Raw genomic sequence first — 22,774 nt, 5'->3', positions numbered from 1 at the left:
CACCTCAAACTCTGCTTCTCTTTCCCCTTCAGCCAAAGATGTTGTATGAACAAAACCGCTAACACCTGAAGAGCAAGTCTGGAAAACTCCTGTTATGAGTGCTTGTGTAAACTCACACCAACATTTCAAATAAACCTGCCGACAGAAATGACACGGTTAGAGTTAAACTCAAACTGACACGACTAACTTCATGTTTCTGGTCTTATCGTGTATGACTATCAATGCATTTTACTAAATTTCTCACTTTTGAATGGTTGTGTACATCTTTACTCAAGAGTTCAACTTTAATTCGGTTTATAAAAGAGTAAGCAACCAAGGGTTTAATCTTTAGGATTTTATTAAAATACATTGTGGAATTTACCATCAGAGGTTACCATCACAAACATGATTGTTTTCTAATAAAAAAGTAAACAAAAACAAAAGTAAAGCTTAAGAGCCTAGTTACAGGATTTTTTGTTGTTTTTTTGTTGTTGTTTTTTGCAGTCTGGTGATGGGGAGAAAATAAAATCAATTCACAACAAAACGAAGGTAAGAGAAAGGAATAAAAAGTTCACATGTTGTAAAAATACATTTCCCAACTTCAACGTTACACGCAGTTCTATTAAAACATTCATTCTTCTGTTGTTAGGAGTCAGTGCGACAAACACGCAAAAAGTAAGGAGAAAAGAGTGATAGAAAGGAAAAAATATCACTGTTGAAAGACGGACTGTGTAGGAGAGCTCTGGAGACATACAACATGATCTTCATTGGGATGGAGGAAGAGTGTAACTGGCGGCTGTAGGGTGTGTGTGTGTGTGTGTTAGTGCCCTGAGAGAGAAACCAACTGCTGCGAGTCCATATCGGTGCTCTCCAGCACTAGATCTAACCACATCGGCGGCTCCTGAAAGGGTCTTTCATAGTGCCTGAGCATTTCACACCTCAAAGTGAAAGCCATTTGTGTTCTCCAGAAATATGCATCAAGCACACGGAGCAACATATGGCTAAAGAAAACAGCCTCCTCTCTCTTGCATGTGTGTTTGCGGGAGGAAAGAGGAGAATGGGGGGAGGGGGGTCTATGATATTAAGGCAGCGAGGGTACCACGGGGGGTGCTGGAGGTGAAAGGATGAAATGAGACTCATCTTGAAATGTTTCAATACAACATGTTGAACACTGAATGACACTATCTAGATCGAAACGTCTCATTTCTTGTTTTTTTTTTTTAACAGTGCACATCTCATATCAAAGCTGGATGATGCAGACGGCAAAGAAACACCACGATAATGCTAGAAGTAACTCGAAAAATTAAAAAACGCTGTAGTACGGAGAATCTTTACAGAGCAGCTAGAATAAAAGGGCATCACTTCAGTCTAGGAAAAGCTGCACGTCAATCAAAATTCAACATCACAACCGGGCCAATGGGAATCGAGGGGGAGGGGCCTGATAGGTACGAGCATCTCGTTATGCACGAATCCATGAGGATCGAGGACACGGACAACATCTGCCATCAAGAACGCATCCTCAATCACATAGATTCAAACCTAATCTCGACGAAGACGTGAAACGGTGCTCCTTTATACAGAAAATTACAAAGATCACAGATCAAGAACTTCCTAAAGCTAAAGCCTGAGATTCAAACAATGCCTAATGAAACAATGTAATAGATATCCAATGCATGGAGGAGAAAAAAAACAAAAGCGCTTAATTTTGTCATTTGCGAATAACTGAATAAGCGGTCACACACGGCCACATACATGCAGACGCATTCACACCCCCTCAGAAATAGGAACCTATGATCTAAAAAAGCTGTACAAAGCGAGAAAGTTTTGAGCATACATTCAATATCTGTTACTGAGGTACTAGAAAGGCCTTTCTCTTCAGACACTATCCCGAGACACTCTCCTACCTTCCTTGGAAAGCAACCAGCGTTCCAGTGACCTAGCTTTTACATTCTTTCCACCGTATCTTCTGTGCTGTAAATGGTGAAAATGCAGAGAAAACGAAGGCTGATATCATAGAAGACGCCCATGAAAGTGTCAAGCTCAGGGTATATGAACTGCTTTAATTCGCCACATCACCCATCCAGAGTATAGGGAAGTGTGTCGACAGATGGTGCAGCCCACAACAGGTCTGTATGATTTTCTGCTAAACCTTCGGTCGGCTGAGTGTGGATGAATTTATCAATAAGACCCTGAAGGGGAAGAGAGTCGTCGCCATCTGCTGGCCTTCAACGCTACAGCAGCCTCCGGAGCACCAGGACTTCCTCATAAAAAGGTGGATGGAGCTCAGTTTGTCAGGTCTGTATGAAAATGTGTTTGTGAGTGTGTGTTAAGAGTTTAAGTGCCTTGTGGGAAGGAGGAAGGGCAGGGCAGACGGGCGGATGCACTACACAGTGATTTCATGGGAACTGATGGAGGACAAGCCGTGTCACAAAGAGAAGGCCTAATCGGAAAAAGGAGGCACAAGGAGGAAGTACAAGAGATAATCCAGGACAGAAAGAATATTTGAAAAGCCAAGGCAAACATTCTTCAAATGGCTACGTTAAAAAAAAAAAAAAAAAAAAAAAAGGTGCCAATGTTATCAGCTTAGCTATGGTGGATCTCAGTATGAGTCAAGCGGAGGTCAATGTTTTTTGAGGGTTAGGTTTAGGGTGTCAAATCTTGCAGATATGTTTAAGTTAGAGATGCTATACACTAGGAATATGGCTTTGTTTGAAATTTGCATTAATGAAGCTGGATCTCCCATCATAGTCATCATTCACAAGCAGCGCACGAAATAAAATCAAGTCGGCCATCACGAGACGATGGAATCTCACGTATGCGTTTCTCAATGACACTGTTATGCAGACCTTAGGCATTACGGATGCTGTAAATCTTGTGACTTAAAGTGGAGCACATGATAGAACCCCCAACAGCTCTGGGGGTGAAGCTCTTGTTTTCTGCAAAAATAAAGAGAGAGAGAGGATGGACAAATCTAGAAGATGCCTTCCACATGAAGAGAGAGTGAGAGGAACGTGAAACATCTGAGCTCTTCCCATGGACTGTTACTCTTAGCCACGGGACACAGCCTTTAGCCTTGACCTCCGTTACTGAATACCAGCTGTGAAATAATTGCTGCTGAATTTAAAGACGTTAGTCAGCTGATGCTTTGTTTCGATCAAACGATTGCTAAGATGGGACAGGTTGAGAAGGTTTTAGAAAATGTACGCTAGGAGGAGGATGGGCAGCGGACGAAGGAAAGAAAACAAGGTCCATGCGTTTATTTCCAAGCTGTTAAAACAGATAAGAAAAGAACAGAAATGTAAGAAACACTACTCAGAAACAAACTCCAACTAGTCCAGAGTAGATACAAAGCAAAGGAGCTGGGATTTCGTAGCTTAGAAATAGTGTGTATCAACCCAATTATTGAATCCTTGAGAGAAGTTATTGCTTTCTGCCAAAGTGATCAACAGAGGAGACAGCGAGTGGAAATGAGGGGTACGTTCGGGGTACAGGGTTTCACTCCTGTGTTTGTACACATGTTCTGTTGGACTGGGGTGACCCAAGGTCACATCGAAAGCAGGGGCGTCAGTCCCCCCGGGTGAGGTGAAAGGGCATCGATCAGGGCAAAGATGGAATGTGCTGGGATGCTATTGGTCAGAAGGGATGTCTCTGTCCGCCTCGGCTTTGGAGGGCTGCCCGGGCGACGGGGTATGAGGTGGGTGTGAGACCGGGGCGATGCTGTGGGCCAGAGGCAGAGATCCAGCCACAATGCCCTCCACTCCTGCCCCGGCTCCAGGCAGCCCGCCCGCTGCTACACCAATCAGCCCTGGTGGGAACCTACGACAGAGACATGTTTTCACTCACAAACACGCCGAGATACAGTACAAGCTAGGGCTGTGACGATAAATCAAGGCAGAATTGATTCTTGGATTGTTTCCGAGATCTTCCGAATGCATCGTGATTCTCTCTGGAATTGATTCTGAGTGTAGATTATAACAGCAGATGGCGCTCTAATCTAGTTTTAGTCTGTACACTCAAGAGCTAATGAAGAGTGCTGAAGAACGCTTGTGCGTTTGGATGAGTGTGCTTTTATGACGCAAGATTAACAGAAACAGAGCACACTGTGTGTGAACACCCTTGTAATTCCCTTCAACCTTTTAGAATTTAATGAATGATTATTTTTGATTCAAGTGTGTGGGTAAGGATTGGGAAACAAGCAGAGTATGGATGTTTCTAAAGCATGCATTGCCATCTGCGTTCAGTTCAAAACTAAGTTCAGAATTGACTCGAGAAAGAATCGCGATGCTGTCTCAAAATCTCAGAATCAATGCTTTTTCGAGATGCATCAGTTTATTTCCCTGCCCTAGTAAAAGCACTAATGGCAGACAGGAGGGAGGGGTAGTTACCTATAGGCTGCAGCTCCGTTGAGTTCAGAGTGAACAGTGGTGGCCTCCATAGACGGCCACTGAGAGGCTGCCATCAAATACTCCTTATTCACGCAGTTCTTCAGAGTGTCTGGGATACGACCTGCACACACACACACACACACGAGGGCGCAGTGTCATTTGGACATATGCAAAAACTAGCTGCAGCTCAATTAGAACTGCACATGTATACTTCAATGTTTTGTATTACTCTGGCATGCTTTGCAACACTTATTAAAGAATTACAAAATCACAGCAGGCACGGGCTGATAACAAACACCTAGTGTTTTCTGACCTGTGATGGCTCTGCGCACCTCCCGCGCCGCCTCCTCTCTGGCCTCAATGGAGGCCTGTTCACTGTACCAGGATGTGTGTGGGGTACAGATAAGATTTGGGGCGTCCTTCAGTGGGCCCTGAGAGAAACTGTTGAAAGAAGTGTTAGTGTCACGACAGAAAGAAAAATAACCTCCAGTGTGAAGGTTTTGACAGGCCAATTGTTGAATGTGGATTAGAAAATGATTTCATAGTAGTTAAGTGAAACTGAACATTACTGTAGCAGTAACATGTCAGAATAATAACTGCATTATTATGCGTTTCAACCAAAATTACCCGGGACAATTGTACCAGAAACTTCTTTCCCCAGGAACTATTTATTATCCCCAGACCTGTTGCTTTCTGTGTTTCCACCGCTGTCTAAAGAACTGGGAAGATTAGACAAATAGTCTAGTGACGTAGGTCTGCATGTGTTTCTCAATACAATGTATGCAAATTTCGGACTCGCATCCTCGGTATTTCAGACTTCGCACATTCGACTCACAATCAGGATGTTTAGCGCCCAAGTCCTGCCCCTGAAAGTTCTGGAACTCTGAAAAAGTACTACCTCAAGAGCAGGGACTTTCTGAGGGGTATTTTTATTTTTTACCGGGATCTTTATTTAGTTCCTGGTTCCTGTGGTGGAAACACACCGAGTACCAGCCCAAAGTCCCTAGTTCCTGGGTAAAGTTCCAGCGGTGGAAACGCGGCTTAAGCAAGCAAACAGCAAACTTGTGTCCCTCACCTGAAGGGCTCGGTCTCATGGACGTCCAGGGCTGCTCCCCGTATTCTGCCCTCTTTCAGAGCCTGGGCCAGGGCCTTCTCATCCACCAGACCTCCACGCGCCGTGTTCACCAGGAAGGCACCCTGACGCATCTACGAATAAGAGCATTTAAAAATATTAAAAATAAGGCAATTATTCAACTTGCTTGTTAGAGTTCACACACTTGTGGTTCATTTTCACATTAATCTCCCAGGGTTCCTACACATTTTCCATTTCAAAATTCCATACTTTTCCAGACTCATATCAAACCTTTCAGCAGATTTAGATCAGACAATATGTAACAAACAGCATTATATTTGTTATACAGTGCAGTCATCTCTAAATATCTTTATTTTCTCCGTTTTTTTTTTATTTTCCTCAAAGTGACCACACCGAACGAACCCCTACAATAAATATATAGTCAAACAAAATTTATTCAGAGACCTTTAAAAAATTTCAAATTATAACCGTTTATTAGCTGTAGTTTAGAAAATGGTAATAAAACATGACAAGAACTTAAACTGTGAGAACAAATTCATCTTGATGGCGTCAGATAACTTTGATATGAAAGTATGTAATGAACTTGGTTGAAAAGCGGTCAGTTGCTAAATTTAAGAACATTAACATAATACCAATTTAGGTCAAGCAATTACCAAGCAATACTTAACTTTGTTCAGTCTGTGGTGTAAAAACATGGTCAGGTCAGTGTCTGATTTTTTGGTAGTCCTCTTTATGAAGAATGTTTGGTTATATCACAGTTTACTTTATTTTGCTAGTCTCACTTACATAAATTAACTATAGCGTCCCACACCCACTAGTATAAATATATAAAACATTATATCTGGTGTCTGAATAAGTTTCGGTTTGACTATATATTATTAATATAAATTTAAAATAATATAAATATAAAAATAAAAACACTTTAGAAACTATTCAGGTGCACATGATAATTTTTTGCATGCTTATACGTTACAATATCTAGTTTTATATAACCTTCATCAGTGCCATCTTACTAGGAGTAAAACGAGAGCATGGATTCGCACTCAACGCGTCTCTTTATGGTAGCACCTCTAATATCAAGGTCTATGTACAATTTAACATCCTCTGTGGCAGCGGAGGAACCATGACATCAAATGGGCTGATGTCACAACAGCTTTAGAGATAGCAGGGCAGAGTGCATTGTGCTATACGCTAAATTTAATTGTTTCCTGTGTGCACAAAAGTCTAAAATAATACGGTAATAACCCAAAATGCTTATGACCTGCATAAAGTGCACGTTAAGTTCATTCAGTCGTGTTTGACAATCACTGCCATGAAAACACTTTATATGATACATTTATTTTCATTCAATTCTAAACTATTACAAACTAGATAGAGGACAAAAGTCTGGAAATGATAATATTTTTCCATACTTTCCCAAACCACAGGTCTCTTTTTTTCCTATCTAGCAGCACCCGAAGCTAAGCATCTACCGTACACTGTTTGCATGACTTCTTCACCATTTTTGCTCCCTTTCGAGTCAGAAAGAGTGTTGTTCTCGGTGTTGTATTGAAATAGTTGTGCAGAATAAACTTTTGGAAATTCTTGGAAATACATGTGTAATGCACATGGCATGGCCAGTTTACTTTTGAAAATCAGGCCAGATTGTGAGCCCACATGAACCATAATCCAGCAATGGGTGCGGACCCGCTGCGTAAACCCAATGCCTTTCACATTAAGCAAATGAATCAAACTCTGATGTCAGACAGACCCAGGTTCACACCAAAAGCAGTCAGAGAAGCGAACGGCTCCCACAGTGCTGTTTAAGCAGAAGCGTGTCAGCTTTAGCACCTGTTTGATGGTGAAGTCGTTGATGAGGTGGTGGTTGTGCTCGTTGAGGCTGCAGTGTAGCGACACACAGTCCGAGTGGATGAGCAGGTCCTGTAGTGTGGCCATGCGCTGGAGTCCTAGTGACCGCTCCACCCCGTCCGGCAGGTACGGGTCATAGAAGATCACTCCATACCCAAAGGCCTTCGCCCTCAGAGCAACTGCTTGGCCAATACGCCCTAAAAACAGCCATCATAAGAAATAGTTTTAGACTCAGTTGGGACCACATTACTAACGTCAAACCTGAGATTAGATTGAGATTCAGAAAAGACGACTCACTGATGATTCATTTTAAAGCAATACACCACTGAGTTTTTAAAAATAAGTAAATAAATCGATTACACCACACTCCTGAAGATGATTGATTACATTAAGAATTGCAAATATTTTTTTTATGTAGGTTTTCTGACATTGTTTCAATATGAAAATGACATCTAATTAAAGATGCACTAATTCTCATAGATTTCCAGAACAGAAATATGAACACTGGATAAAGCCAGGACCTACATTTACATAACATTTTATTTAGATATTACAGTAATTACAAAATACTGTGAATAAAAATTTACAATGATTTCAGGAATAAAATACATAAAATCAGGCAGATTATAAGAACAAAGTGTGCTGTAAAATCAAATCGCATCCTAAATTTAATTTGTTAACATAATATATAAGGCTGCCCTCTAACAGTCAAGCAGAAGAGACTAGGTCTGACAACATTTTATTAGTAACTTAGTCACAGATTTGTTTCTTTTTTAATCCTCAGGGGATGTCATGCAGTCCGTGACTAACAGTACATTGGGCAGGGCATTCAAACACTCATCTATCACTCCTTGAACTGAATTTGGTTTATCATCTGAAATACGCAAGTATTAGAAACTTTACATAGTTGCTCAATCTAATGTTAAGAAAAAGAAATGTGTGTGGTTCAGTGTCTGTGTGGAGCTGAACAATCGCTCTCTGCAGGACAGATGGAGGCAGCGGTGCGCTCACTATTAAAATAATTCCCATGTTTGCTCATACAGATAATACATCTTTCAAATCTGTAAAGACTATGTTTATTTGAGTGCACAATTATTTATTATTATTTTTTAAATGAATGCAAACATGATGTGATTTTTGCCGTTTTGGTCTCTGTTAAACTTGAGCGTGAAACTCTGTATATCTTTGCTGTAAAGACACTAAAATATATCAATAGAGAATTACATGTCTACTTTCAAGTGAACAAATTCAGATGGAAGACAAATATTCTCCGATTATGTAATCTGTATGAAACACATATACATGCGCATCACTACCACGGAGATGACGAGTCTGTGTCGCAAAGTGCATCTTTTAAGCCAAAAACAAAGAAAACAAGTTTATTACATTATTAAAATGTTAATGCAGTCTCCTTACTTTTTCCCCCTACATATTCATAATTTGCCGGTGCGCTGTAGCATATTATTAACTAGTCTGAAACCACACATTAAGAAAAGCCCAAAATCTTTCAATTTCAAACTAGACCAGCATATAAAAAAAAAACATTTTGCCTAAAGTGTCTTGCTCAAGTCTTTTTTTTTTAATTCTAAATATTTAATGTTAATATTTAGTTTAAATGAAGTTGCAGTTTGGCATGTTTTATATTTAGTAGTACAACTTATATTCTAGTTATAGATGTAGAAGTTACATTTGCCGTCAGCTGTTGCCTTAATTGAGCCGAGTAAAACGCATCAAGACTCACCCAGTCCAATGATGCCCAATGTTTCCCCTCGAATACGTGCTGCGCCTCCGGCCACCTCCCGGATCTGCTCCACGCTGGAGGCACGTGTGCCCTCGCGCAGAGCCTGATGCATCCAGGTGACGCGGCGGTACAGATTCAGAATTAGACACATGGCGGTGTCTGCCGTCTCCTCCACAGACGCGGCTGGCACATTACACACTGCTATTCCTGTTTAAGACAAAGAGCCAGTATACAGTCACTCAGTCTGACCGAAACTCACACAGACAGACATTTCACAACACAGGAACAAAACTCACCCAGCTCTGCTGCAGCTTTAATATCCACATTGTCAAATCCACTGCCAATCCTCACAATGACCCGAAGACCTTTGAACTTGTCCAGGTCGTCTCGCGAGAGCGTGATGGTGTGGTAGAGCAAAGCTGCAACAGCCTCATTTAAGACCTGCAGCAGCATGAAATGCTCAAGAGTAAAAACCTATGAAACGTATAAAGGCCTGAGATATGGCTACGATCTGTGACTTTACCTTCTCGTGGATCTCCTGGGTGGACTGGGCGTCACAGAAGGCCACGGTGGCCACGTCCTTCAGGATGGGCATCTCCACCGTACAGTCCCGGCCATCCAGCAGCGCCACCAGAGGACGAGGGTGCATGGGGCCATTGAGGATGGGTGGTCGAATGCCTGCAGGTCACCCAGAATAACCTTATTAATCATTTCTTACATGCAACGGGAACTCAAATTCTTCAAATGCCTACAATTCTGGGCACTCCACATTGTGTTCATTACAGGTATCTACAGCTATGTTTGCATCACCCTGTTTTTTTTATGCACTTTTTTTAAGTATCGCATCAGAAATGAGTGATGGAAACGGCCAAATTTCAAATAAAAACGCTTTAATTTGCCAAAAAAAAAACCCACTTGTTTTAGGTGGTTTTTGTGAAACCCTTTTTTGCGAAAAGAGTTAGTGAATAATGGGAAATGGAGACGCATTTGGAGAGTAAATTCCTCCATATAAATAAAAAAAAAGTAATGTAACTTGTGCGGCATGGGACGACAAAACTTTGAAATGTTATGGTCATTTTAAAATGCCAGGAAAAAGTCTGTCGAAGCATTTTTGTATAACTGCCTCCAAGAACTAGCGTTCCCAAACAGCAGCCGCTTCCAAAAGCAATGACCGCATTTATTTGGTTTCATCTGCTCGCTCTGAGGCGAAAGTAACTTATGTATGAAAATTATTATATTCAGTGACTTCTATTTTTGATGATTTTGTTCTCTGACTAGTTGGATGGAAATGGTGCAAATGCTATGCAATATTTCAATTTTGCAAAAATGTAATTTGCAATTTTGCATGGATAACTGGCTTATAAGGAGACATTTTAAAAATTGCTTGGCTTTTGGATGCTACTCGTGTTAATAGACAACAGCAGCATCTACAACCAAGATTCACGTCAAGGTTCATTAAACCAGATTAGGTGGTACTTATGATCGATTGACTGATTTTAAAAAGGCCTTTCAGTTTCTTTTTAGCAATGCTGGTCAACAGTAAAACAGCATTAATATCTATTCTATAAAAACATCCTCATTACGAGGCTGAGACTACCAGCATTGCTATCAAATAGATGATTTACATCAACAAAAGGCCATATGAATTGATGCCAAACTATTGCAAAGCCATAGAGAATTTCATAATATTTTGAATGCTAGTGGCCTCAAATGGCAGGAAACTGTTTTATGATCATTACTTATTATGAGGGAAGATAACATCTCCCAATAACTCCAGGGTCCACCCCAACCCCCCCAACCTGACAAATGAAAGTGTGAGCAGGGGACAGAAGGAGGGAAGGAGATGAGGAAAGGGGGCAGGGAGTCTTCACATGACTCATAATGACCTACATTCAGCAGACTGGAGGCTAAATTATCTTTGTCTTCATCCTACTACTAAACCATCACTACCCACTTCTGGTCTAATACAGATATCAGATAAAGAAAGCGGAATTAAATAAATATAGAAACAATAATGAAAAAGATTTCATCTACTCACTCTCACGTGGCTGTATCTATTTTAAAAAAAAAAAAAAATAAGTGTGACACCAATATGTTTTGGTGTCTGCCCATTGACTTTCACTGAAATGAGAAAGAAAAAAATCCCCTCTACCTTACTTTATACTCTACTTTAAAAATATCCACTTTTGTGAAAGTCAGTCAATGGGGTTTGGAATGATATGAGGGGCAAGTAAATAATTTACATTTTTGATGAATTATCTCTATTAGATGATATGTAAACTTCAATATTTGTGAGCCCTGCATTCTATTCTACTCCATTACACTATATCTAGTGGTAAAATAGAAATTGTGCATCTCTATTCAGTGATAAATACAACAAAACACCAAGGTCTTAAAGCTACTTAACTAAACACATTTAGAAAAACTATTACATATTAATTGTAATAACCAATTTAAAAACAGCTGATTTAAATGTGTTTTGAGGCAACTTTTTAGTGTGATAAACCAGAGATATCAGCTTTCTGTAAAGACCATGAAAGTTTAGTTATTTGGCCAATTTATTTGCTGATGATTTATCAATGACCCTACTGCACTTTACCTTCCATGCATCCCTAAGGAACATGTTTGCTAAAGAATCTAGTGGTCCATTTTGAGTACATGTTGATTTGAACATGCTTACTAAGAACCGGTCACTTACAAATGCATCTCTGCACATTAAAAGCACTGTACCTAATGGAAACACATGTTTCAGATCGAATTGAGAGAAGCAGAGAGACTACAGAACATAATAGTTGGCAAAATGGTATAAAAGGATACTGACAATGCAATACAGCATCATTACAAAACAGAATCCCAAATTGGTAGAATTTGTAGATTGGTAGAATTGAATTAGAATTGGTAATACAGGCCTTCTCACAAAGCAGCACTGTATTCACTGCATATATAGCACATGGCAGGCTCTTCACAGAAACCGTGTGAAAGCAAGTATTTTAGTTCACAGTCACAACTGACTGCAAAAAAGCAGTGATGGCTTTTTTTTGTTAATCGTTGCACATTCTTTTAAAGCGGCAGGGTAAAAAGCTGACATGTCAGACAATGAGGAACTTCTGCCTGTTACAGCCAAACACAGAACAACTACAGGAAGGACATTTCTGAGCAAATGCAAAAACAAAACCAGCCTGGGCCGAAATTCCCAAACCTACGACTTTTGCAAGAGAACAGGATTCCCAGGATGAGACAAGAAAGGGAGCAATAGAACTTAATTGATCAGTGGAATCAGATTCCCATCATGCATCAGGATGTTCTATGCACCACAATCATTAAACTGCATTACATAAACATTGCAGCAAACGGCAAAATTCATTACAGCATCACAGAAACTGCCCATTTTAATGAGGTGGCATGTACCAGAAATATCACACAACGAGGAGTAAGATGTTGCTCATCATATAATTATGATCTCATTATCATACTCTAATAATAGCAGTCTGGAAATGGCTGTTGAACCATTCATCCAAGAACTCACAAATCCTTCAGCTTTGAAGAACTTCCGGAGAACACAGTAGTGGGTGGAGCTAATGCACAAAATAATCTTATCAACTGGCACTCACCTATTATAGTCACCGTTTTAATTTCAGCAAATCATCCAGCAATGTCATTGGGGGTACCATGTCATTCCAATATTTAACATTTTGGATGAAAACCGGGAGGCTTGTGACTGTCCCATTGACTGTCAAGTAAAATACACTGTCAAGGTCCAGAAAAGTATGAAAGACGTCATCAGAATAGTCCATCTGCCATCAGTGGTTCAACTGTAATGTTACGAGTCAATGAGAATACATTTTGTATGCAGAGAAAACAAATGTCTGCGTTCAGCTCATTCTTCAAAATGGCGCTAGGGTGATGTGGAGAGACACAGAGGAGACAAATTGTTTAATAAAGTTTTTTAGTTTATTTGCATACAAAATGTATTGTTGTTGCCTCAATGTTATGCACTATTCTGACAACGTCTTTCATTCCTTTATTGACCTTAATACTGTTATTTACTTGGCAGGCTATGGGACAGTCACAAATCTTAAATTTTGTACTGAAGACAATAAAGGCTTTTATGGGTCTGGAACAACATGGGGGTAAGTGATTAATGACAATTTTCATTTTGAGGTGGAGTGTCCCTTTAAGATTTTTTTCCTTTAGAAAATTTGGCATGAGTACCTGATATATACATATATATATATACACACAAAAGAATCGATACTGAATCGAAAGCTTGTAAATGAAAATTGAAAAATTTGTGTCAAAACTAGGGGTGCTCAGCCGATCGTTAATGCGCATCTCGTCAGTAAAGCCGGTTATCTAATCAGCGGCTAATTCCATCAGGTGCGTGATTTCACATAGAGCAGCTGTTACTACACAGAGCTGTTGTTAACTGAGAAGATGCGTCAAAAAACGCTGAAAATGAAGTGGATTTGCGCATCTTCTCAGTTAACAACGGCTCTGTGTAGTAACAGCTGCTCTATGTGAAATCACGCACCTGATGCAATTAACCGCTGATTAGAGAACCGGCTTTACTGAGGAGATGCGCATAACGTAGCACCCCTACTCAAAACCCAGCCCCTTTATATTATATATCACTATTATATCATCACTCTTTGATGATGAGAGTATGTGCATGTATAACCCCAAATTGTTGTTAATGTACATAATGAATTGTATATTGAGCATTTTCATCAAAACGTTTGTCTTTCTGTGGCTCTAATAAAGTCTGTATGCTTCATTTATAGAGCTATAATATGTATCACTCTTTCCGTTTGCTCTGTTTTTTTAAATACTGAACTTCAAACTTATCTATGCCTCATTGTTCACTCTTGAAATAAACTTGTGTCCATTTGGTGAATAAACGGTTTTAGACCGCTGCTCGAGTTGAATGCAATGCATCCGGAGTGTGTGTGATACTGGTGAGATCTCCTAGACTCAGCACTGCTCTTTTTTTATTTTGATTAGATAATCATCAAGAGTTCAAGAATAAAAGCAGTTAAAGTAAGAGTATACATTTATGATTTACGATTTCCGTGATGCGGAAAACACGGACGGAATCCAGTCATAAAAACAGAATTCATAGTTAAACACGGAATTGGTCAAATTTTGAATGAATTAATCAAAAGTAGGTCATTACCTGCATGTTTTGCGTGACTAATGAATGGCGCAGACGCGAGGTTTCATTTGTACTGAAGCGTGTGAGACGCTCGCAGTGATTTCAGCTTCTGTCGTCTCTTTAAATGAGGATGTGAACACATGAACATCTCCAGAACTACTCTGAAAAAGATTTCATGAGCTTCTGACCATTTGAATAAAACTAGCCTCATATCACACACAGAACTATAAAGGTATTCACGGCAACCCGTAGAATGTACATAAGCCTACTACTACTACTGCTAAAATGAAACCAACATTATTTAAGGAATAAATCACACATTTCATGTTTTCATTTTAATAGTCAATCTCCTTTGTTTGCCAAAATAAAGTTTGCTTAATTTTCAGTAATTAAAAGATAAATTAATTTAATGTTTCATGCCTTGAATTGATAAGGCGGAAATAACAGAATTTGGAAAAAAATTAAATCATGGTCATTTAAAAAATTTTACTATTGTTAACACTTTTATTATTACTACTACTACGAATCAGTCCTTTTTTTTTTTTAAATAAAGCAATATTTTAGTTTTTGTTCAGTATGAATTAAAAAATATATATATATATTGGTTTCGGCCAGTGTGGTCCAACCTAACTATCGATAATGGCAAAATCCACTATTGGTCTACCTCGTGCGGGGGTGCGTGCGTGCAGCTCAATTGGTAGAGCATTGTGCTATACATCGCAAGGTTGGGGGTTCGATTCCCCAAGAACACCATGATAGGTAAAAATTGATGGCCTGAATGCACTGTAAGTCGCTTTGGATAAAAGCGTCTGCTTAAAGCATAAATTTAATTTAAATTTGATTTTAAATCCTAATTTAATATATAAACAAACAAACAAAAATGTACTAGCCAGTGGAGATTCAATTGCCAAGGTGTCTGTAGAGGGTTGAGTTACAGCTATGTTGAGATTCAACGCCCCCTTCATCACTGACAGGTGTTTCTGCACTGGCGGATGAGATGGGGGTGGGGTAAGATGCCTCCGTGACATTCACAAAAATGTCTATTTCTCGCGTTATCACACTCCTGTGTACGGTGAATGATTAAGTGATCTTAAGACAAATATTTGCATTCTTTCCCTGCAAATCAGCAATGTGTGGAAAAGCACACACTAATGGAGGTAAAAGAGCACGTAATATTTAAAGCAGGCAAGAGGAGGAAGAATAAAACGGCTGAGGGGCAAAATTCAGTCGCAAAGAACAATGCAAACACACTGCTGTAGGGTCAGGGCGAGAGCGCGCTGAGAGCACAGATGCCGTGTGTTGAGGCCGCGCCAGGCTGAGAGAGAGAGAGAGGGCCGCAGCACAAGCATGGCCATGCAAACAATGCCATTCATTCAGCGCTCGTTTCTCCTCCGCTCCACCCCCCTCCCAAACCTTCTCTCGCTCTCCCTCCCTCACCCTTTCACCCCCCCGACACGGTCCACACGGTCTCAAGGAGAGGGGGGGAAGGGTGGGTGGATGAGAATACAGCTGCACCACACCCTGCCTCCTGCCTGGCCAGCACACACACACACACACTCAAGCTGCAAGGACACACACTAGACACGGCAAAAAAAAAAAAGAAAAAACAAAAAAAAAAAAATCACGCCTGCTTCTGCAACCACACCCATGTGAATTACTGCGTCTTCGAGGCGACACACACACAAACACACACATCAAACAGGTACAAGTAGGTCCAAACCTTGCATCATGAAATCCACGCGCCTGTCTTCTCTCCCCTCCTCTCCTTCTATCGCTCGCTCTCTCTCTCCACCCTTTACAATCAGTGTCAGGCTGTTTCTGCCTGGAAGACTCCCATCTCCCATGTCATCCACACTGGCCCCTCCCCCACAGCTGTGGTCCAATCAGAGGCCTTGTCTTTGAGCACTGACCAATCAGCACAAGCCTCCACGGCATTGACAAGCAGCACTCGAGGCAGTTAGGCAGTTGTTGTTTTTTAAAGAGACAGTCTCGTTCTGCTCACATCTACATGACCCCGCTCTTCTGAAGAAACAACCCGGTTATCCTCGTCACCCGCCCCACTCTGCTCTTTTGCTGTCACTTGGATAAATATCACTGCCACCTGCAGCTGTAACCGTAAAAATTCCTTTAAATATCAGGAAAATGATCAGCAATTTAATTTTTTTTTAAACAAGGTTTTTTTGCAATGCAAAAATCGTATTGTCTGTGCAAATGACACTAAATATTCTCACAGGATGATATCTGCAGACAAAACGACTCGCTTTGATTAATAGAAAGGTTTGACCCGAGGCAACAGCTGACGAGACCGTGAAGCTGCCGCTTACAATCTCTATGTAAATTGTTTAACGGCAAAAGACACTCTTCCCTATTTGAATTAGCATTTAAAATGCCACAATTAAGCAATAACATACAACAGGCTGTGCCATATGGTTAACAATGTCACCGCAAAGGGCACAACAGGAGATAAGGTTGGAAATCGAGAACCATTTCCATTTGGTCTTTTGCTCTTGTATTTAGCAAATGCTTTAAATACAGAACAACCTTTTAGCCATTTCAGGTTCTCTCAGAATAAACCCTGACAGGGTGATCCGATTTTATCAGCTTGACGGGGTTTATTCTGAGAGAGCAACCGGCTGGATGTACATTATCCCTCTTTTTACACGGCTACTTGCCACATAAGTTAATAGTTAGACGTGAAATATTGATATTTAGTTGAAATATTTCCGTGAAGACAGCAGTTGCGAGCAAGCGGCAAATTCAAATTAGACGGACATTTAAAGGAAACGGTGCGGTCAAACCACTTATTACACATTTCACCACAAAAACAATAAAAATTAAGATGAAATTTTTTTTAAATCCTACCAGTTTGTTAGTTCTCTTATGATCCATTACACCGTACAAAACAGTCGTAGCAAAATGGCAGCAGATGCGTTTGTATAAAACGAGAGCGGGTCCGTGATACAAGGATGGCAATTAAATAATTGTATACCATTTTTAATCAAGTTTTAATATTTTATTAGATAACAAACGCAAAGTTTCCACCAAGAAAGAAACGGTTCAAGCAAGATTACAGCGCCGACTGCTGTTACCCGGGTGAGCCTGTTTTAGTTTAACTCCATTGTTATCGAGGGATAACATAACGCTGAATGTCACAACTGACCAATCAGAATCAAGTATTCCACAGAGCCGTGTAATACAATCGCAATAAAATAGAAGCAACAGATCTTTTATTCAGCATTTTGACGTATATCATTATCGAAAAGAAGAAAAAAATTAAAGGATGGGAACTTGGTTCTAGGTTCTTAGATGTGGGCATACCACTCAAAAGTGGAGGCAGATGAAGGCAAGACTGCAAGAGCAAGGGTCTTTGACGATTGAGGAGACCCAGTCATTCTGATTAAAAATTAAGTAAACTTTTTTTTTTTTTAAATGAACATGCATAGATGCATTAAATTATTAATGTTATTGTAAAGATGCCATTTAGAAAATGTATAGTGAAATAAATTTTTGAGAGTGTGAAATTTAATTCCGTGCAGACTTTAAGTAATAAGGCCTGCAAAAAAAAATTTTTTTACAGGTAATTTTAATGCCATTTATATCAACTCTTAAAAGGCATGCAAATGCAGACCAAAACCTGAAAAAAGAAATAATAATAATATTCACAACACTGTTTCTAAGTTTAGCAAATTGCAACAAATTGCAGAATACAGTATTCATCTAAAAGTTTTAATGTAATGCCAAATAGATACTGCAGATTTCACAAATCCAATCATACAACAACTACCCACCAAACACAGGCCTTAACTAAGGATCTATTAAAATTTTAGCGAGAAAATCTAAAATCAACATCTACATCTCTAGCATCAGTTCCTCTTTGATGAGGAGTAGTTACACCTGCCATAAACACAAAGGGGACTGCAATATACAGCCTGCCCCCTCTGAGCTCATTACACACCTCCAAAAGAGCATCTTTATGAGATGAGACTACATCTGCCAAATCTAAAGAACTAGCTTTTCCTAGATTGTATTAAAGTGTCAAATGGACAGGAGTCCCATTCATTCAGTAGTAATGAGCTATTTAATACAGTACGGACAGGTTGTTAATAGCAGTTTGATCTGCGGCACACAGACAGGAAGGAGAAAAGACAAGAAAACAGAGCACAAACTGTCTCGCATCTCCTGTGCCTGACAGACAAACACGCCAAACATTCAAGAAACGACCATCTCTCACCCATCCATCGCTCCGTGTCTGTTAGTATTGACAGTGCCAGAGGATTCACTCAAGGTTTACACACAAAAGAATAAATCACTACTCAAAACATCATTTCAAGAAAACATTTAGGTTAAATGCATACATGTTGAATTAAAGTAGATTAAAGTTACAAAGACTAAGCTAAAGGCTTAAAAAGCAATGCTTTTCAGAACTGTGCATCTGAAAGCCAACACTACATGTTCATCAGTGCACATTAAACCAAAGATATAAATTATTTTTCATCAAAACAAAATATCTTGACTTGAATTAAGCAACAGGTGTGTGCGGTTCACTTTCCACAACCCAATCAATTTCCAGATAAAATCAAGCCCCATCCTAAATTCTGTCCTCGAGTTTCTCTTTCCACATCTCACATTATGGATGTAAAGTGGTGCAAATGATGGTTAAAGAGACCTGGACTGCTGATCGTCATTAAGATCTATGTGTGTCCATCTCATCTGACTGCAGGAGTCGTATCTTCTCACCTTCACAGATGCGGTCCAGTCTCTGCCGCTTCACTTTGTGTTTGTCCATCAGAGCCATCGACTGGCAGTTCTTCAGCAAGACCAGCTACGGCCACGACACAACGAAAGATGGGGCACAGCACACAGTTCAGTCCCGAAAACACCCAAATCCTTAAAACACCTGCAGAGATGAATTTCACAGGTTTAAGATTCTGAACTACAAATCACACCACATCTGATTACCACGCCACATGCATGCAGTAAAATACTGCTTATTATAGAAATGGTTAACTTATCACTCGCCCACATACATGACTGATACTGAGTAATAGTGCTGGGAAAAAATGTCAAATACACACCTGATGACGTCAAAGCCAACCAACTACTCCGCTGACGTCACGGTCTTAATAATGGCAGCTGAAGAGAGAAAAACAAACCTCAGCGTTAAACAAGCATTAGTTATAAACAAGAACAGAGCGTAAAAATATTGGCTTTAGTTCGTTATTAAGTAACAATAAACCTAGATACATCTGGAGACGTTAGAAAGAGAAGTGACGCCCATTTCTTCACGAGCATTAATGTTATAACGTTAGCCCCTCAAAGAGACTAAATCTGGTTTCAAACTCACTTATTTAGGACCAATTTCACTTAAATTGGATACTTAAAAGTCTAAACTACTTTGTAAAACGAACGATTAAATAAAGAAATGCACGTGTTTTCAGAAACAACATTAGGGAAACGTGCGTTTAGGGAGAACCGCATCTGGTGATCACTTCGTGATGGTTAACTTCAGTCTCATTTATCTCATTTCTTCAGTCTCAGAGTTATTTCTCTCTCTTGTTGCTCATTAAACAAAATGAAAAGTCTGTGTAAAGTAGCTCAGGGTTGAAAAGACTCCAGAAAAGCGCATAAATGGTGTGAAATATTTAACGATATTTAGCGAGCTGGAGACAGACAGCCAAAGCCCAGTTTATATTTCTGCGTCGAGCGTTGTATATTAAATAAACGGCTTAAACTTTCGCATAAAATCTAACAAACTAATAGTTAAGAGGATTTAACATTATTAACGGGGCGTTTTGTTTTTGTCGCGCGCTCGCTGAAAGTTTTTCGGTTAGCGCTGCGCTAGCTAATTAGCACATGCAGCTATACACGATACGACGGAAAAGTTGCATTATTAACCCCAAAAAACATCATACAAAACACTGAGAAAACCCTACGAGCTAGTTTGTGATTATAAATCGCTCTAATAACTGTATTGGTCTCTTGTAGCGTCGCACCTCTGCCTGTGAATGCACACACCGCGAAAGGCGCTTATGGTTGCTAACTGAGCTACCAAACATTAAACACAGTGTGTGAGAGAGAGAGGGGTACACAGTCATAACAACACACGGCAGTCTCCCAACACATACTCAATCGAGAGTCCAGTGTGAATATGTGTCAAAGATAAGCCAGAAGCAGGGAACCGCCGCGCACTCACCGGGAGAAAGCGTCTCTGGAGGCTCGGTGTGGTCACGGGAGCTGAATCAACTCTTCCCCGCTATCACTCGCCATGAAACCTGCACAGAAAAGGAAGTCGAGGCCGCGCAGACAACGTGCTGTAAAGAGCGAGCGCTCGGAGCAGACACATGAGCTCTGCGCGGATGAGCGCCTCCTACAGGACAGTGTGTGCCACTGCGGGGCCCGGAGCCTGAGACTGAGTCTGAGCCTGAGACTGAGCTGAGTTTATTCCGAGACTGCTGTGTAAGGGATGGAGGGGCTAGATAGGCGAGCTGTCTTGCTTCCCAAATTTGCATTATGTGTCACATGATCATATATATATGATATACATTATATGACTATAAATAAATAAATGTTAACATTTTCTGTATGTGTGTGTATTTATATATGCATAATAATACACACGCACACACATGTATTATGTAATCAAAAACTTCTATTTTGGATGTGATTAATCATTTGAGAGCACTACTGTTTACTAGAGGGTGCAGGACACTATCTCCCGGTTTTACAGACCCACTATTTCTGAGCTCTCAACAATAAGAAGCATGCACTGATCTTAAAATATGGCTTTGTTTTGTCACAAGATGCACACTAGTAATATTTTTTTTTCTAAGGCATGTTAATAAAATTCAACTAAATATCCAAACCGAACTATGCCCTAATCCTTGGTTATTCAGAGACTTTATTCTGACCATATTTGCTGAAGTGCCATGCAAATTTTATTGCAAATGCAAACTTTTTACACCACAGATGGAACAAAACTGAGCATTGCTTTATAATTGGTTGACCTTAATTGGTATTATCTAATTAAGTTTAACTGCTGACAGATATTCAACCGAATATCCAAAATTTTCATGCATTTTTTCATTTTTTTTATGCTGTCCACATTCTATTTATGCTGGTCAATGTATAAATGTATAATGTATAAAACCATGTAAATTAATTTGACCATGCATTATTAAATAAAGCATTTCCCCACAACAGTAGCTGTGGGTTAAGTGTATCAGATGCTTGAGGTAAAGTGTGTCAGTGATCTTGGTATTTCCTCTGGTGTTACTGCTTTATGACAATGCTGCTTGCTTTATTCAAACTTTTATTAAACGGAAACAGGCAGCGTTTACATGTTGAATAATGTTAAATAATTAAAACAATATTTTATGGACGATTCCAGAGGATTCAAGATTCAGGATTCAACTCAGAAAGTTCTTCAATGAAACCAAATTATTTGAGGGGAGAAAATACATTTTCAGTTTAAATCTCCACAAACATACACACACATATTCTTATAATCATGGGGACATTCCATAGGCGTACTGATTTCTCTACTGTACAAACTATTATATCACAGGAAACTTTCTGCATTTTAAGATTTTCAAAACTCTTCATTCTCTAAGATTTCTAAACTCATGGGGACCAAAAAAAAAAAAAAAAAAAATTATTATTATAATAAGATTTGGTCTCCATAATCAGTTTTGGGAAGTAACTAGTAACATGTAAATAAATAATGTAATCTAATTACAAAATAAATGTAACTAACCAGTCACAGTATAGAAAAGGTTAACATCGATTACAAAGGGGGATACATCTGATTTTTTTGCACACAGATTTAATTGATTTCTTTCATGAATTGCATTGACTGCTCTAAAATATGGGACACCAATGTTTCATGAGTTTAAGACACAGAATAGGACACATATGATTCAATAACTGTTTTATTTCCTATCTGGGTTAATGTATATGCTTTATTTCTTCAAGATGAACTTTTTTCCAAGGCAGTATTAGATGGCAGTGTCTCTGCAAAGATTTGATTTCAAAAACAGCATCATAGCTACTAAACTATTTCTTGTTATGATTTAAAATCTGTATTTAACCTCAGAATGATCTCAAAGTAAGTCTGATTTTCTGGTGGCTGTGCATTAAAATTAAATTATTATAATCTTAATTCAAGTGAAGAAGGATTTTGAAAGTCTGACGGTGATCAGTGTTGATAGTGTAAGGTTAACCCTTCCTGGTTTACATGTTTGAAAAATATCAGTTGAAAGCATTAGAAATTTTGAAAAGTATCATCAAATTGAAGTCACTTATTACATGATACATAACTGTAACTTATTACATTTCCAAAGTAACCTTCCCAACTGATTGAGAACCAATGAGCTAGTGGAGAATACCTTTCGATTTGTTGCAGATGTATGATTCAGTTGTCTTATATAACAAAATGAAAGTGGTATACAAGAATAATAATAGAAACACTGCATTATGAAGGATCTCTGCAGCTAAATCACATACATGCATTGTCTGTGTGAAGAGCAGCTTTTCTGAAGGCAAAGGCTATTTGAATCCCTTTACCATAATAATGTTTT

General features: G+C 39.4%; 1 protein-coding gene across 3 annotated transcripts; it reads right to left on the bottom strand.

The window, feature by feature from the left end:
- Positions 1 to 319: 319 nt before the first annotated feature.
- LOC113113667 (C-terminal-binding protein 2-like) lies at positions 320 to 20,543 on the bottom strand. Of its 3 annotated transcripts, none has more exons than XM_026280059.1 (11): positions 20,392 to 20,543; positions 19,270 to 19,331; positions 18,936 to 19,092; positions 9,570 to 9,724; positions 9,343 to 9,487; positions 9,047 to 9,253; positions 7,288 to 7,502; positions 5,440 to 5,570; positions 4,678 to 4,805; positions 4,365 to 4,485; positions 320 to 3,795 (listed from the first exon to the last, which is right to left on the bottom strand). In XM_026280059.1, exons 3-11 carry the CDS (start codon positions 18,991 to 18,993, stop codon positions 3,606 to 3,608), a joined length of 1,350 nt encoding a protein of 449 aa, XP_026135844.1. In that variant the 5' UTR covers positions 18,994 to 19,092; positions 19,270 to 19,331; positions 20,392 to 20,543; the 3' UTR covers positions 320 to 3,605. The 3 variants fall into 3 exon arrangements, with proteins under 3 accessions (XP_026135844.1, XP_026135843.1, XP_026135842.1); XM_026280058.1 differs by having other exon boundaries at positions 18,936 to 19,095; positions 19,274 to 19,331; XM_026280057.1 differs by lacking the exons at positions 18,936 to 19,092; positions 19,270 to 19,331; positions 20,392 to 20,543 and adding an exon at positions 15,919 to 16,072.
- Positions 20,544 to 22,774: the final 2,231 nt, after the last annotated feature.

Source organism: Carassius auratus, chromosome 14, assembly GCF_003368295.1.
Source record: "Carassius auratus strain Wakin chromosome 14, ASM336829v1, whole genome shotgun sequence".
Classification (NCBI taxonomy): Eukaryota; Metazoa; Chordata; class Actinopteri; order Cypriniformes; family Cyprinidae; genus Carassius; species Carassius auratus.
This window is presented reverse-complemented; position numbering and strand designations above follow the sequence as displayed.